The sequence below is a fragment of the Lissotriton helveticus genome, chromosome 3_1 (assembly GCF_964261635.1).
Source record: "Lissotriton helveticus chromosome 3_1, aLisHel1.1, whole genome shotgun sequence".
NCBI classification, from domain to species: Eukaryota; Metazoa; Chordata; class Amphibia; order Caudata; family Salamandridae; genus Lissotriton; species Lissotriton helveticus.
In genome coordinates this window covers 1,619,469,404-1,619,484,532 of record NC_136061.1, presented here as the reverse complement: position 1 = coordinate 1,619,484,532, position 15,129 = coordinate 1,619,469,404, and the positions used below count along the sequence as shown (strand labels likewise).

Below are 15,129 nucleotides of genomic sequence, written 5' to 3'. Positions count from 1 at the left end.
TGATGGTACCATCAGTCTCTCATGTTGTAAAAAATAGCTCTCTATCATCCCAACCCACACTTTCCAGTGTGGCAAAGCGATGGCCGAGTCAGCGGCTATGCTGAATGATGGTAGCACACCATCAATTTTGTATCCCTGGCAGAGGCTCGTCATTGTTGGCATTGTCGACCTTGGCTGTGAGTATGACGATGGAGCAGGCCTCAGGCAAAGGTTAATTATTATTATTATTTTTCTACTTGACCAATACTTGTCTGCTGGTGTTAGGGGAACGCCTCTTGCCTCTGCCAATGCTTGTTTGTGCCTCTTCGGCTTCCACAAGCTGCAGGCTCAGAGAAGCTTTTGTAAGACTGGGAGAATTCCGGTTGCCGTGGCGGAGACTTTCTTAGGAGAGGAGCCTTGTGGTGGCTTGAGGAGTGGAGCGCTCGGCTGAGGTGCGCCTGACTGCGGTGGCCATGGGCACCATAAGGCTGCACGGGGGAAATAACTCACATTTCTCCCTGGTTCATGAATTAATTCTGCCTTGAACAGCAGAGGTTTTCTGGTGCTCTCGGGAGACGGGCAGCTCAGCGATCGAAGCAGCCCTTGGCAACCAGCCTGATTTGGCATTGCGAGGTGGTCGTGGTGAGCCGCCTGAGTGGCTGCAGATGAGCGGGAGTAATGAGGGGATCCCACCCTCATCAACAGTGTGACTGGTCCCTGCCTCAGGCAGGGCCTTGTATAGCAGCTAACACATGTACATTCAAGACTCTCAATATAGTGACACGTATTCAGTGGCTTGTATGGACTGTTAAAGACCATTTGTGGTCTTTGCCCTTTTATTTTATAACCTCTGGCAATGCCTGGCCAGAGAGAGGATGCACATAGTGTGATTCTGGGGAATAACACCAATGCTGGGAGGAGCTATGAATATTATTGGTATTGTTTTCAGTTTTGAAACTGCAGCCTTAATTTTGGTCTGTGACCTTCCTTTCTGCTCATGTACTGGCTCTAGTAGCAAGCATTGTGGAGTCAGAAATCAACTGCAATATGATACTAAAGGTGAGTGGCTAAATCATTTCTTCATTACAGACTGAGTGTGTTACCATTCACCTGTAATAGGGATTTAGGGAGGGCTTTTATAGATGGATGGCAGGCTACCATGTATTATACACACATTATAGCCTATGGCACCTGTTATAAGGTGGAAGGAATATCTGTAACTTTTGCGATGGAGTAAACCATCCACCAATCTTTAAATCAGGACCTAAAACTAACAACATCCTCCTTCATCACATCAGAAATACTTCCTTCGGCCTCATTTAGGGCCACTTGAACCGCTTTTACTAATACAACTACGCCTCTGATGTCTGTAGACGTCATCCTATCTTTCTACAGAAAATGAATCCTAGGTACATGTTACAAAAGCAAGCAGTCTGTAAGCGGAATGCAGTAACCTCGGTCCAAATCATATTTGAAAGGTCAAAGGCGTGTCTTGCATAAAAAAGTTTCCTTACACACAGAATAGGTTTTCTTATATGAAGGCAAGAAAATCACCTTCCTTCAGCCCTGACAAACCACTGGCACCTCCATCAGACAAAGGGAGCATAACTACCCTCCTGATCTCACACTAACAAGTTGTGAGAAACATCTCAGGCATTCCCATGCAAAGAGGCTGCAGGATAGACACACAAAGAGTGAAAACATTTAAACAGTGACGTCTCTTCCCCTGCTCCGCTACGGAAGCTTCGACCTCACTTCCAACCATACTTCACCTGCTGCCTTAACACATCTCATCCGAGAAATGTCTTTAAGTGCTCAATTTCAAGTCTGATTTCAAGGGCTGCTCTCGTGATGTGCTAGTGCTCTGTTATATCTAAGTTCTCTGAACAGGAACGTATTTGAGATACTTGTCAGACATGAAAAGTAAATACCATGACTATGAAATTCTGCTAAACCTTATTGGTAATGATGAGTATTATATATGTTTGAGTTGAAACAGTGAGAGAGAGAGAGAGAGAGCGAGAGAGAGAGAGAGAGAGAGAGAGAGAGAGAGAGAGAGAGAGAAGGAAAGAGGGATTGAAGGTGAAAGGGGAATGCGGTTATACTAAGAGGGGGAGACGGGAGAGACAGTGAAACAGCAAGAGAAAGAAAGAGGAAGCGAGGGAAGAACAAAGGAATGGGGGAAAGGGGATGGAAGATACGAAAAGAGAGCAAGTGAAATTAGGAGAAAATGAGAGAGCATAACGATAAATATGGCAAGAGAGAGAGAGGGACCTCCTGTACTTCTAACCTCACCTGCTCAGCCTGTGTCCTGCTGCGAAGGTCAGCATGTACGACAGTGTAACCGTTTTAGGAAATGCCTCCCGCTTCACCTTGTTGACTTGAGTCATCGCGTCCCTTCTCGCAGAGAGTGAAAGTCAGGCAATAAACGTCTGAAAAAGACTACTGGGCCCTACTTCCGAGGGTCTGACTTATACTGTTTCTTCTTGTGACCATTACATCACGGACGCGCTTCAAATGAGTTCGGGTTGGTGCCAAATTATCCTCGCGCTTCACATTAGTTCGGACTATGGTGCCAAGTGATCCTTATTTCACACGGACACGGGTTGAATATTTTTAGGAGTGAAATATTCTCTGTATTTTAAGCGGGAGAACAAACATAGTTAGATGAAAATCAAGTGTTGTCCATAACTGTAATGTCTATTCTGTATCTTCAAACGTCCATTGCAAAGCACTGTTCAGAACTAAATAGTTAATATTGCATGTCTAAAAGAAGACATTTTGTGAACCATTATATAAATCATAGGACATGGAGAATAGAAAAGCAATGTGCACAACTGTCTATTTGTCCAAAGATGGAACTGTGAGTGTCCGAGTGGGAGCACGGCGCGTGACCCACTCTCATACCATGAAAGGTCAGTGATGTACTGCTGTCAAGGGCATGCAGGGCTGAATGGAAAGGAAACATCCCAAAATGGCGTACAATACAGTGAAACCACTGCAGATTTTTGAGTAAAGCCTACTGACGTATCTATGAATGCCCACTAATTGTATGAGCCCTACCCCAGATCAGCACCTATCTTTTCAGAGTATATTCTGCACCAGGCTACCGGTGTACAATTACCGGGCTGCGCAGGACAATAGGCTCCATCATGCAGAACGCACGTGTGCTTACAGACGTGTGCGCACATATTCTCTTGTAACCAGCTCAGGGTTCCTTGCCTCAACTGTTCATCAGCAGCCTTTTCTTAAACACTGGCAAACACGCTCAGTCAAATTACACTGAAATTACCATGATTGAGACTCAGGTAGAGAGCTCCCCCAGCGGAAAGGTCCAAAACCGAATGTTCAAAGTGAAAAATCCTGATGGACTAAATGGTCAAAAAACATTTGGAACATAAGTACAAATAGTTAAGTATAGATTACTACATTTAGGTCCTGATTATGATATTGGCGGTCCAACTGCTAGTTAAACAATAATGGGCGAACCCAATTTATGTGTGTCACAATCACTAATAGGCAGTGTTTGGAACTCACTGGGTATGTTAAAAGACCCCTTACACACCAACCTGGTTGGTGTCATGCTTCATCATTGGGGTCCCAACCGGGTGGCCGAATGCCCCCCCGGTTGTGCTACAACGCCTGATTACAGCGGAGCTGGTTTGGTGCAGAAATGTGATGTGGTGTGAATTAAAAATATCTCTGCGAATCCTGGCCTCTTTATTTGCATTACTGGCGGCTCAGGATATGGTTAAAAAATTATGTGTGATGCAACTAAAAAATTTATCTTGTAGTTGTCTATGTGATGGGTCTACATGTTTGAGCCCACAGGGGAATGTAGGAGGTGCTTGCTTCAGGACCGTGGAAAGAAGTGAGTGGCAAAAGGTGTAGTGCCACGTGAAAAGTGAAAACAATAAAAAACAGTACCTACACACGCGCTAAGGTGTGTGGACTGCGTGTCTACGTACGTACAGACACGTATGAAAAAAGAACACTATGGTTGAGTTTAAATGCTGATCAGGGCTCGGGAGGAATTTGCTCCTCTTACAGACTTTGGCATCAGAGCGTAACCCACCATAAACCTGTTGTGGTCTCCCGTTGCACCGGATGGTCCAACTGCTAGCCCACCTCCGTGGCGGTCCTGAAACATCGTTGAGCTTATGGCTGGCTGCCCGCCCTATCTAGATATATAAGCAATGGCAGAAGAGCGCTATGGCAGTCGTCTTCTGTGCTGGCAAACCGCCGCCGTTGCCATCCTGATGGCAGGGTGTTGCCGAGCAGATCTGGATGTTCCCATGGCCTGGCAGTATCCTGTTGACAGAGTACTGGGTACTGGGGGCCTGATCCTGGAGGGGGGTAGGTAAGTTAAATATTTTCTTTCAGTACATCACATATATGTTGTGTAGACATATATATGCGTCTGTGGTATAAGTGTGTGCGTTATGTGTACATTCTGCCCTCCACCCCACCAACATATAGACACCACGCAATGTATACCCGCACACACCACTAACACTTACATTCCAGTCTGTCAAAACGGAGTGCCGGTCTGTAGCGATTAAGGTGCAGCAGGAACGGGGGGACCTGAACAAAGGAGAAGAGGAGGAAACCACAACCTGGACCATGAAAAAAAGGTTAATATTTACCCCTTTTCCGCCATTTCTGCTGACTCGAAGTCGGAGGGATTCCCATTGGAATTCCCTCTGAAATAAGCCAGAACCTAACATCAACTGTGGTAATCCTGACTGGGGTTCCACCGCTGCCTGCTACAGCCCTTCCTTCAGAAAGGTGGGTGGGAAGTCCTGGAGGAGTTGGCGGGACCTCAGCAGCCTTCTTGCCCCTTGCAGTGCAGCATTAAATCGGGCAGGAGGACCACCGGGTAGGTGGGTGGGAAGACCGCCAACAAAGCCTACTTCATAACAATCCCACTAACATCAATATCAGGCCCTTAAATTCACACATATTTACCTTGACATTAAATATTCAAGGTATGCAGATGTGGAGTTAAGAGAAGTTAGCCTATAGTTACCAATATGCACTTATCCAAAATTCCTTCTCAGGGTGAAGTCACTAGCAAACCCTGAATTAACCTCTACTCAACCTTCAGATAGCTTGGCACAGAGCAGTCAGGGGCAATGTGCAAACAATTTTTGCACCACTTCAAAACGGTAAAAAACACACCACAAAAGGACACCACAACAGTATTAAAAGAAAAGAGTGTTTTTTTAATAAATAAAACAAGCCCTAAGCAACAAAACAGATTTGCATGGGATTCTGGGTAGGAAAATGTTGAGAGATCCACGCCAGCCATACCTCCCTGAAATCCCCCGGGTGCCTAGTTTTCAGAAATGTGTGGGTTTGGTAATTTTGCTTAGATGGCTGCCGAACCTGGGGCCAAAAACCCAGATGAGCCCCGCACCCTCGCAAAACCAGGTCGTTTTGTGATAGGTCATTTTGATGTCTCCTCAATACATTTTTGGCCCTTGCTTGTAGTGTGTACTTGGGCCATCCAGACAAGTGAGGTATCATTTTTATCAGGAGATCTGGGGGAACACTGGGTGGTAGGAACGTTGTGTCAGCACGGTGATCCCACACATTTCCCTTCCTGAAATTTGTGAAAAAATCGATTTTCTCTGTGAAATTTGAGGTTTGCAGGGGATTCTGGGCAGGAAAATGTTGGGGGATCCACGCAAGCCATACCTACCTGGACTCCCCCAGTTGTCTAGTTTAAAAAAAAGGTATAGGTTTTGTAGGTTTCCCTAGATGACCACTGAGCCCGGGGCCCAAAACCGATGTGACCTCTCTTGCAAAACCAGGTCGTTTTGTGGTAGGCAATTTTGATGTCTCCTTAATCTGTTTTGGGACCTTGCCTGTCGTGGGTATTTGGGCCACCATCACGAGTGAGGTACCATTTTTATCGGGAGATGTGGGGAAGCGCTGAGTGGTAGGAAATTTGTGTCAACCCGGTGATTCCTCAACTTTCCCACAAAGAAATGTGAGAAAAAACCAATTTTTTCAGCTAAATTTGAGGTTTGCAGGGGATTCTGAGAAGGGAACCGTTAGGGGTCCATGCAAGCCATACCTCCCTGGACTCCCCCGGGTCTCTAATTTTCAGAAATGCATGAGTTTGGTAGGTGTCCCTATATGGCCGCCAAGCCAGGGGACAAAAACCCAGGTGACTTACCTTGCAAGACTAGATTGTTTTGTGATAGGTAATTTTGATGTCTCCTCAATATGTTTTGGGCCCTTGCCTGTCACGGGTACTTGACCCACCCACCCGAACGAGGTACCATTTTTATCAGAAGACCTGGGGAAGTGCAGAGAGGGTGGAGTTTTGTGCATCCACACAGATTCAAGGACTTTCCATCACAGAAATATGAAGACAATTATTTTTATTTGACAAACTTTAAGGTTTGCAGGGGATTCTGGGTGACAGAATTTGGTGAGAGCCACAAAACACACCCCTTCCTGGATTCCTCTGGGTGTCTAGTTTCTAAAAATGTATTGGTTTGCTAGGTTTCTCTAGGTACCGGCAGAGCTAGGGTTCAAAATCCACTGCTAGGCACTTTGCAAAAAAAGGGCCAGTTTTCACTGTAAAAATGTGGTGTGTCTACGTTGCGTTTTGGCACGTTTCCTGTCACGGGCACTAGGCCTACCCACACAAGTAAGGTACCATTTTTATTGGAATACTTTGAGAAATGTGGCGTGGGTGGAATTTTGTGGAGCTACGCAGATTCTAGAACTTTCCATCAGAGAAATGTGAGGAAAATGTGTTTTTTTTACAAACTTTGAGGTGTACAGGGCATTCTGGGTAACAGAACCCAGTGAGAGCCACTGAAGTCACACATTCCTGGATTCCGCTAGGTGTCATGTTTTCAAAAATATATAGGTTTACTAGGTTTTCGTAGGTGCCGGCACTGTAAAAAAAAGGGTCAGTGTTCACTGTAAAAATGTGATGGGTTATTGTTGTGTTTTGGGCCGTTTCCTGTCGCGGGCCCTAGGCCTACCCACACAAGTGAGGTACCATTTCTATCGGGAGACGTGGGGAAGCTCATAATTGTAGAATAATTGTTATTACCTTCTGACTTTCTATCCATTCTTGCCTTCCTAATGTAAGACAATGTGTAAAAAAAGTCACTTTTAAAAATAGCCTACAATTCACAGGCTAGTGTAGGGAACCACAATTTTGGAGATGTGCAAATAGCTACTGTTTCTAAGCTCTATATTTTGTTCCCATTTCGGAAATTCATAGGTGTCTTTGATACCTATTTTTCACTCTTCATAGTTTACCAAATTAATTGCTATATACCTGGTACACAATGCAGGGGCAAGATGCTGCTCAGCTATTGGCTCTGGGTTCCTCGGGTTCTTGGTGAATGTTAGAACTTGGGTCTCTAGTTGGCAACGGTATACGCCTTTGTCCAAATAGGGACCCTTGCTTCTAAGTCAGGATAAGGGGATTACACTTGTGGAAAAGTAAATTTTGCCATGTTCTGTGTCCCTACGTGTTCCCCATCTTGTGTTATGTGTGCATGATTAATATGCATATGTATTCCCCATGATCGATTAAGGACGCAATTACAGTTGTGTCCAACTCTAGTATGCCAGTTTTCAGTTCTCGTGAAAGCTACGAGTATTAGGCCTCTGTAAAGCTACGTTGCCACGTTTCTCAGTGTGCACGTTATTTCATTGTAAAGATCCCCGTTTCTAGGCCTCAAAAGGGCCCGGACTCAGATTCAGCTCCTGTCTCCTGAACCCTCGCTGAGGAGCGATACAGCCCCCACCTGTATCCCTGACCCTTCACTTACTTCCTGCCTCACAGTGCCCGGCTCGGCCTGGCTCTGCCTGCCAGTCTGCCAAGAGTATGTTATGATTCTAGTTATCAGTCCAGCCCTCCTTCCCTGCATTCCTAAGCTACTGAATTGCATCAATAGTTTCCGTCATGGTCTAGCCTTTACGTCTCCATGTAAGAGAAATACTGTATTTATGGTCATTTAATATTCCTCAACACACACTACATGTAGAATAATTCATGCACCAGTCTTAGTGTCTGTTAGCCTTTGCCCTGATAACTTTTGGATTCTATCAACATGTTCTCTAAACATCAGATACTAGATAGTGTTTAGGTACATGTCGCTCTGACTCTCCAGACTTTCGTCTCTCCTTCTAGCTCAGAAGTCATAGCCCCCAGCTTCTCCCTAGTTACACGTCATTGCCAGCTTGCGCGCACCACTAGGTTAGAGGTCCCGGCTCCTTAGGTAGCCCCTCCATGTTTCCGCCCCCATTTGTGACATATTCTGTTACGTTTACATCACATGTCTATGTTCACGCCTCCTGTTACACCTACTTTCACCCTTATCTTTCGCGGCTGTTACAGGCCCCACCCACTGTTACGCCTACTGTATGTACTGTAATGCAATTGTTTTAACTATATATACTTGTGTACTGTTATTAAAAGTCAGCGCGCTCATTCCAGCTCCTGCCCGACAGCTGTCGGGGCCCCCTGTTGGCTAGCCATCCCAGATCTTGCCCGTGCAGGTTGTCCTGTTCCTGTCCTTTATGCTGTATTAAAACCTGCAAACTCCTACTACCTCGAATCTTGACTCTTATTTATTGAGCTATCTGTTATTGTTATGTCCAGTCAAAAATAGAGGTATTATTTATTTATTTACCACATAATGGCGCCCGAATAGGGACTTGCCCTTTCCCCACGCGCCGGAGAAGCCACGCAAGCCCCCTGATCCTCTGCAGCCGTGACGGAACCATACCGTGCACGTGCAGATATTTCTGCTTCAAGTATCCCTCAGGCCCACGGAGGAGACGGAGGTTGCGGTCCAGCATCCAGACGAGGCGGTGGAGGAACGCGGCGAGTCCCGACCAGAGCCCAAGCCGAGAGTCCAAGGTCCGAGGTATCCGGAGGCCCACCCGTAACAGAAGTCCGAAGTTCGTCCGTCCGGCGTCGTAGCAGTCCAGTCCAGTCCGAGGCCTTCCGTTCTTGCTGCCCGGTGAGTACCGTTGCTGGGGTAGTATCTAGACAGGGTCAATTGCATTGTCTCTGGTCCGTGGGTTTGGGTACACAGATCCAACACGAAGTGTCCACTTAGGTGGATGCGGGTCCTGACGTGTCTCTTTATGAGACCGGTAAGTTTCGTACTGTTTTAGCAGTGCATCTAGTTTCTGTTCTAGTCCGTTCTGTTCTCGAGAAATTCATGTATTCTGTTTTCAGTATTCCAGGTAGTATTTTGTCCGAACTGTTATTTTAAATGTCATTCATGTATTTCAATGTCGTGGTATGAAAGTGGTGTAATTATCGTGTTCATTGTGTATTGTATTGTGTCTAGACTACAGTTCAGTCGTGCCTCTATTTTCCAAGTTACGTCAGTTAAAAACTAGAAAAGGTCAGTTAGAAGAAGCAGTTCCTGTCCCGCCTAGGGACAGTCCAGGTCATTTTATGTATCAAAAGCATGGCATAAGTGCCATATTATATCTAGATTTATGGTTGGAGTACACCAAACAGTTAGAAGAAAAGTACAGATGGCCCGTATCGGGTACATGGGATGCCGAGTGCATCATGCGAGTAGAAGAAGTATTATGGAAAAAGAAAGCCAGACAGTCACAGAAAGATGCCATCGAGTTATGGCGCAAAGAATCTCATAAAAGAACCGAAAAAGAAATCAGAAAGTCAGAATTAAGTAGAGAATCCTTAGAAAGAGCCCAAGAAAGGGAATTAATCAAAATAGGTGAACGAGTTAAAACCGAACAGTCAGACAGACAGAGGAATGCCCTTATTAAGGGTATGTATCCTCTTCTTGCCGAGGGCTTGCCAAAAGCAACCCCGGAAGCACCATGTAATTTTCCGCCGCCATTAGTTCCGACCAAGCTACGTCACAAACCGACCGCAGCTGATATTTTTCTCTCGTCCTATTTGGACGACACAGTCCCAGAATATGCAAATCCTGTTCTGCCAGCTCCTGTAAATAATGTAATTCATGATCCTCCAGTCACCGGGGCACCTGTTGCAGTACCTGCTACGGTACCCCCGGTCCAGCCCGTAGTACAAATTCCCGCCACATCAGTCACTTTGCCAGCACGAAGAGTATCAGTCGACGATTCCAGTATAGGGGCCGCGGGAGGAGGTCCTCCTGGTACCCCGCCGCCAAGTAGACGTTTAGGAGCAGTCGAGTTACATGAACGTGCGTTACAGCGTACGCCTAAATATAAGACCATTGCCGAAATCAGGCGACTTCTTACTGAATGCTGTTATGATCCAGTCCCAGGCGAGGATAGTATGGTTATATATTCCGTACGTATAAGACAGGTGTCCGAGTATTTGGTCACCCTACCGAATATGAAAGAAGATCTAGACAGAATGTATCGTTTCATTCGTACAGGACAAGATCCAGAAAGTATTGGTGAAGTCATGTCTCTCAGGAAATCTGAGATCCAGTTCATGTTATTAAAGTTTCTGATCAATTGTTTAATTAGGGAACAAGATTCCCCAACTAAAGATCCGAATAAAATGAAAATTTTGACAAAGTGGAGTGATAATATAGCCGAGGGTAAGCACAAGACACTCAATAGTATAGAGAGTATGTACAAGAAAATACGTAAAGAAATAATAAGGTTACACGAACAACGCAAAGAAGCACAAGTAAGCGAGAAAGAAAATGACTCTTCTACTGAAGAGGTAGACGACGAGAATACCGCCAGAATAGCGTATGTAGGTAAATCTAGAATTCCAGACCGACATTTACGCCTAGAACACAAGAAAACTGTTCATCTTCCAGCACCAGAACAAGGTTCTCTAGAACAAGTATTTCAAGCTACCGATCAAATTCTGAAATCACGAATCGGTTATAGTGAATTAAGTACTATGCATGAACAAGAACTAGCCCGATCAGCAGTCCGATGGATTACTGATTCTACCACTTTTCCAGACGAAATAGTGGCACAAATGTTTCTGAAACTGCCCCCAGCCGAGCAGCGACTGGTGGGTATGTATATGATCCAGCACCTCATTACTCTGTATGAGGGTCAACATTCTGATCCAGGTCCGTTACATGATGTCCTGAACGACTTACTCCAGTATAGATGAAAAGGTTTAGGCACCGATTTAATTAGTGTCATTCTAGAACAGCGCCACAAATACAGAACGTTTTTGAACCCGCATTTTGTTCATGTCTCACCTCCAGAAAGTAAACCGTTTTATATAGATAGACAGCATCCGTTACGAGAAGTACACCCAGTTAGGACACCAGATGGTGAAATGCAACGAGTATTTGTTTACACCCCAGTTACCAAGATGGAACTCTTAGAGATGAAGAAATTAATTCCCTGTCACGACAAAGATCCAGCAGGGTTCCACCGAGAATTAAAAGACATGCTCCGTATGGGAGAATACACGTATCCAGATATTATTAAAATGTTAAAAGTCCTGTTGCCTGCGGGCATATATGAAAAACTCAAGGAAAAGGATTGGGAGGTGGGAGAGAAAAAGATCGATTGGACAGCTCTAGAAGCTGAAGATAAGATACGAGTACCAGGTACCGGTCTTGGAGACAAATGTAAAGAATTACCAGAATTATTAATACAAGTTTTACCTAGATTATTAGCCACTAAAAAGGAAGACTGGGATGCAATCTCAGCCTGTAAACAGAAACAAGACGAAGACACTAGTGATTTTTATTCCAGATTTGAGAAATGCTTTATAATAAACAGTGGTTTGAAGACGAGTAGCGAGTCATACCCTCATCTTTTTGTTACTAAATTAGTCGAGAATTCAAGTCCACAAGTTAAAAATCGAGTTTTGAAAGTCGAAAGTACTTGGCAAGCTAGTACCCCGTCCCAAATGCTCCAGATGCTCCAGTATCACCAGAATAGAATCAGAGAAGAGCAAGAACACGAGAGAAGACGTATGAAAGACACGAAAATGAAAGTACTAGTTGCACAATCTGTTCCTCAAGACAGTCAGAAGAGGGGTCCGAATCAAGCCAGTCATCCTGCAGCTCCCGTTAAAGGGACATGCAATAATTGTAAACAGCCAGGTCATTTTATAAACGAGTGTGCAGTTCTGAAACACAACATAGCCACTGGTAAAACTAAAGAAAGACCACGTCCGCCTAGACATGAACAAGTTTCACAGACTTCTCAGCCACAGAATGCACAACAGACAGTTCCAGCACCGCAGCCTATCGCTGCAACACAGCATGTTACACAGCAGATGTACCAGTATGCACAGACAGAGTATCCAGAGTATCAAGTGTATTCATGAAACAGCCTAGAGAGGGAGGTAGGCTTGCCTCTCATCGAGATTCCTGTAGATCAAGAAGGTCCCTATGTTCACAGTCAAGTATTAGGGAAAGACAGAAAGTTTCTGATTGATACAGGGGCAAGTAGGACTACCATTAGTCACGACGAGGTTCCAGGGGCTCCGCTCTCAGGCTCTAGAAATGTTTCCCTTGGATTTTCAGGAAAGCCTATTGTAAACGAGATATCCAAACCAGTTACTCTAGAAGTAGGTCCATGGTCCCGAACTACTGATCTACTGCTTACGAAGTCATGTCCAGAAAATTTGTTAGGCATTAAGACACTGAAAGAATTGGGTGCAGTTATTTGCTGTTCCCCAGAGGGAATACGTTTGTTTTTACGTGACTTCAAGGGTCACTATGTTTTACGAGATTTTGATCCGAGATTGTCTAATGTTCCGCAGCATCTATGGGCGCAAGGTCCAACTGATGTTGGCTTCATGCAAATCACACCCCATCGTGTGACTCTCAAGCAAGGTATAGTCCTGCCACGAATCAGACAGTACAGATTGCCACCTGAGGCTGTAGCAGCCTTATCCAAAATTATTGACGAGCTCATTGCTCAAGGAGTAGTTGTAGAAACTGACTCCAATGTATGTAATTCTCCTATCATTCCAGTCATGAAACGTACTGATCCAAATGCACCCCCAGTATATCGATTAGTGATTGATCTTCGAGAACTCAATAAATGTATCATTCCCCAGTATCCAGTTGTTCCAGATATCTCATCCCTATTGACAGCCATTGATTCTGAGGCAATATTTTTTACAGTTATAGACCTCAAGAATGCATTTTTCAGTGTCCCCATTCATCCAGACAGCCAGTACCTTTTCGGTTTTTGTTTAAATGGAAGGAGCTATAAATTCACACGAGCTCCTCAAGGTTTCACAGAAAGTCCTAGTATTTACAGTCAAGCACTTAAAAGACAACTAGACAATATTCACATGCCAGCTGACACTGCCCTGCTCCAGTATGTCGATGATCTACTGATCACAGCCCGTTCTGAACGTGCTTGCGAGCGAGCATCGCTTACAGTCCTGTATTTCCTAGCCGAGATGGGGCATAAGGTGTCCCCTTCAAAGCTTCAATTCTGTGTCCAGCAAGTGATCTACTTAGGCCACTTACTGTCCAAGTGGGGTAGGCAGTTGACACCTGACTGTATCCAGTTAATAGCGAGTCTCCCTCAGCCCAAGACACAGAAGGAGGTACGTGCTTTTATCGGCCTTACTTCTTATTGCAGACAATGGATTCCTCAGTATGCATTTCTAGCCAAGCCACTGATACAGTTAACGACACAGGAGGCAGCCGTATCGACTGTCCTCCCTTGGACATCTGAACATACACTTAGTTTCAATGAGTTAAAGAAAGCCTTATGCCAAGCTCCTGTCCTAGCTACACCGAACTACAGTAAGCCTTTTACGCTTTTTGTCACAGAACGTGATGGTACAGCCTTATCTGTTCTCACCCAAGATCAAGCAGGACAATACAAGCCCTGTGCTTATTTTTCGAGCACACTAGATCCAGTAGCCCAGGCTCTGCCTGCGTGCCTCAAGTCAGTTGCAGCCACAGCACTAGCTATCAGACAAAGTGATTCCATAGTATTAGGACATTCCTTGACAGTACAAGTTCCACACTCCGTGGAAGTTCTTTTAAATCGAACACAGACTCAGCACTTGACAATTGCACGTTTAACAGGTTATGAATTGACACTGTTCCAGCCTCACATAGAAATCAGACGCTGCAATGTTCTGAATCCTGCTACACTGTTACCGTCAGTTATTTCAAGTCCTGCCACACATGATTGTGTGGAAGTAGTTAATACCATGACCAAGCCAAGACAAGACCTGACAGATATTCCATTACCAGATCCTGACCTGACACTTTATGTGGATGGTTCATGTATGAGAACAAGTACAGGAGAACTAGTAGCCGCGTATGCAGTGACCACTGACACTAAAGTTATTGAGACACACCGTATTGACACCCTGTCTGCTCAAGCAGCAGAGCTAGTTGCTCTGACTCAAGCCTGCATACACGCCAAGAACCTGAAAGTTAATATTTACACAGATTCACGCTACGCATTCGGAGTTGTACATGACTTTGGAGTGCTCTGGCAGGAGAGAGGTTTCATGACTTCTCATGGAACCAAGATTCAGCATGGTTTCCTTATTCAAGCTCTGTTAGATGCAATACATTTACCGACATCCATCGCTATTATGAAATGCAAAGCACATACGAAAGTTACAGACATTATTTCTCAAGGTAATGATCTAGCAGATCGAACAGCCAAGCTTACAGCACAGACTCCAGACATACCAGTTAACAAGACACCGACATCCACTCTAGAACAGACTACTTGTATGACAGTTAAGGACCCTACTCAAGATATCATAGATATCCAGTTACATGCTACCCCCGAGGAAATTAAGAAATGGTCCGAACAAGGAGGGGTCCAGACAGATCAGGGATGGTTGACGAAGGGTAGAGCCACATGGTTTCTCCCCGACTCAATGGTTCAAGTCATTATCAATACCGCACATAGTCCTGCACACTTAGGAGAAAAAGCCATGTTAGACAGTATCCAGAACATTTGGTTTAACAAACATTTACGAGCTGCAGCCAAGCAGAAAGTCCGTACTTGTATGATATGTTGTCAATTCAATCCAGGTAAAAGTGTCCCGGTGGAACAAGGTGGATTCCAACCCCCTGACCACCCTTTTGAAGTCCTCCAGATGGATTATATTCAGATGGAGCGATGTCGAGGTTTCAAGTATGTCCTTGTAGTTGTATGCGCTTTGTCCAGGTGGACAGAAGCATATCCAGTCCCAGATTACACAGCCGCGAC

At 44.9% G+C, this 15,129-nt stretch overlaps 1 protein-coding gene across 1 annotated transcript in view; it reads right to left on the bottom strand.

Annotated features, from left to right (window-relative positions):
* The window catches only part of LOC144825073 (6-pyruvoyl tetrahydrobiopterin synthase-like), a 148,864-nt gene extending 146,433 nt beyond the window's left edge, over positions 1–2,431 (bottom strand). The window contains exon 1 of the mRNA XM_078683979.1: positions 2,275–2,431. Coding sequence (XP_078540105.1) covers positions 2,275–2,369 — 95 coding nt within the window. The 5' untranslated portion in view covers positions 2,370–2,431. The remainder of the gene's footprint in view (positions 1–2,274) is intronic.
* Positions 2,432–15,129: the final 12,698 nt, after the last annotated feature.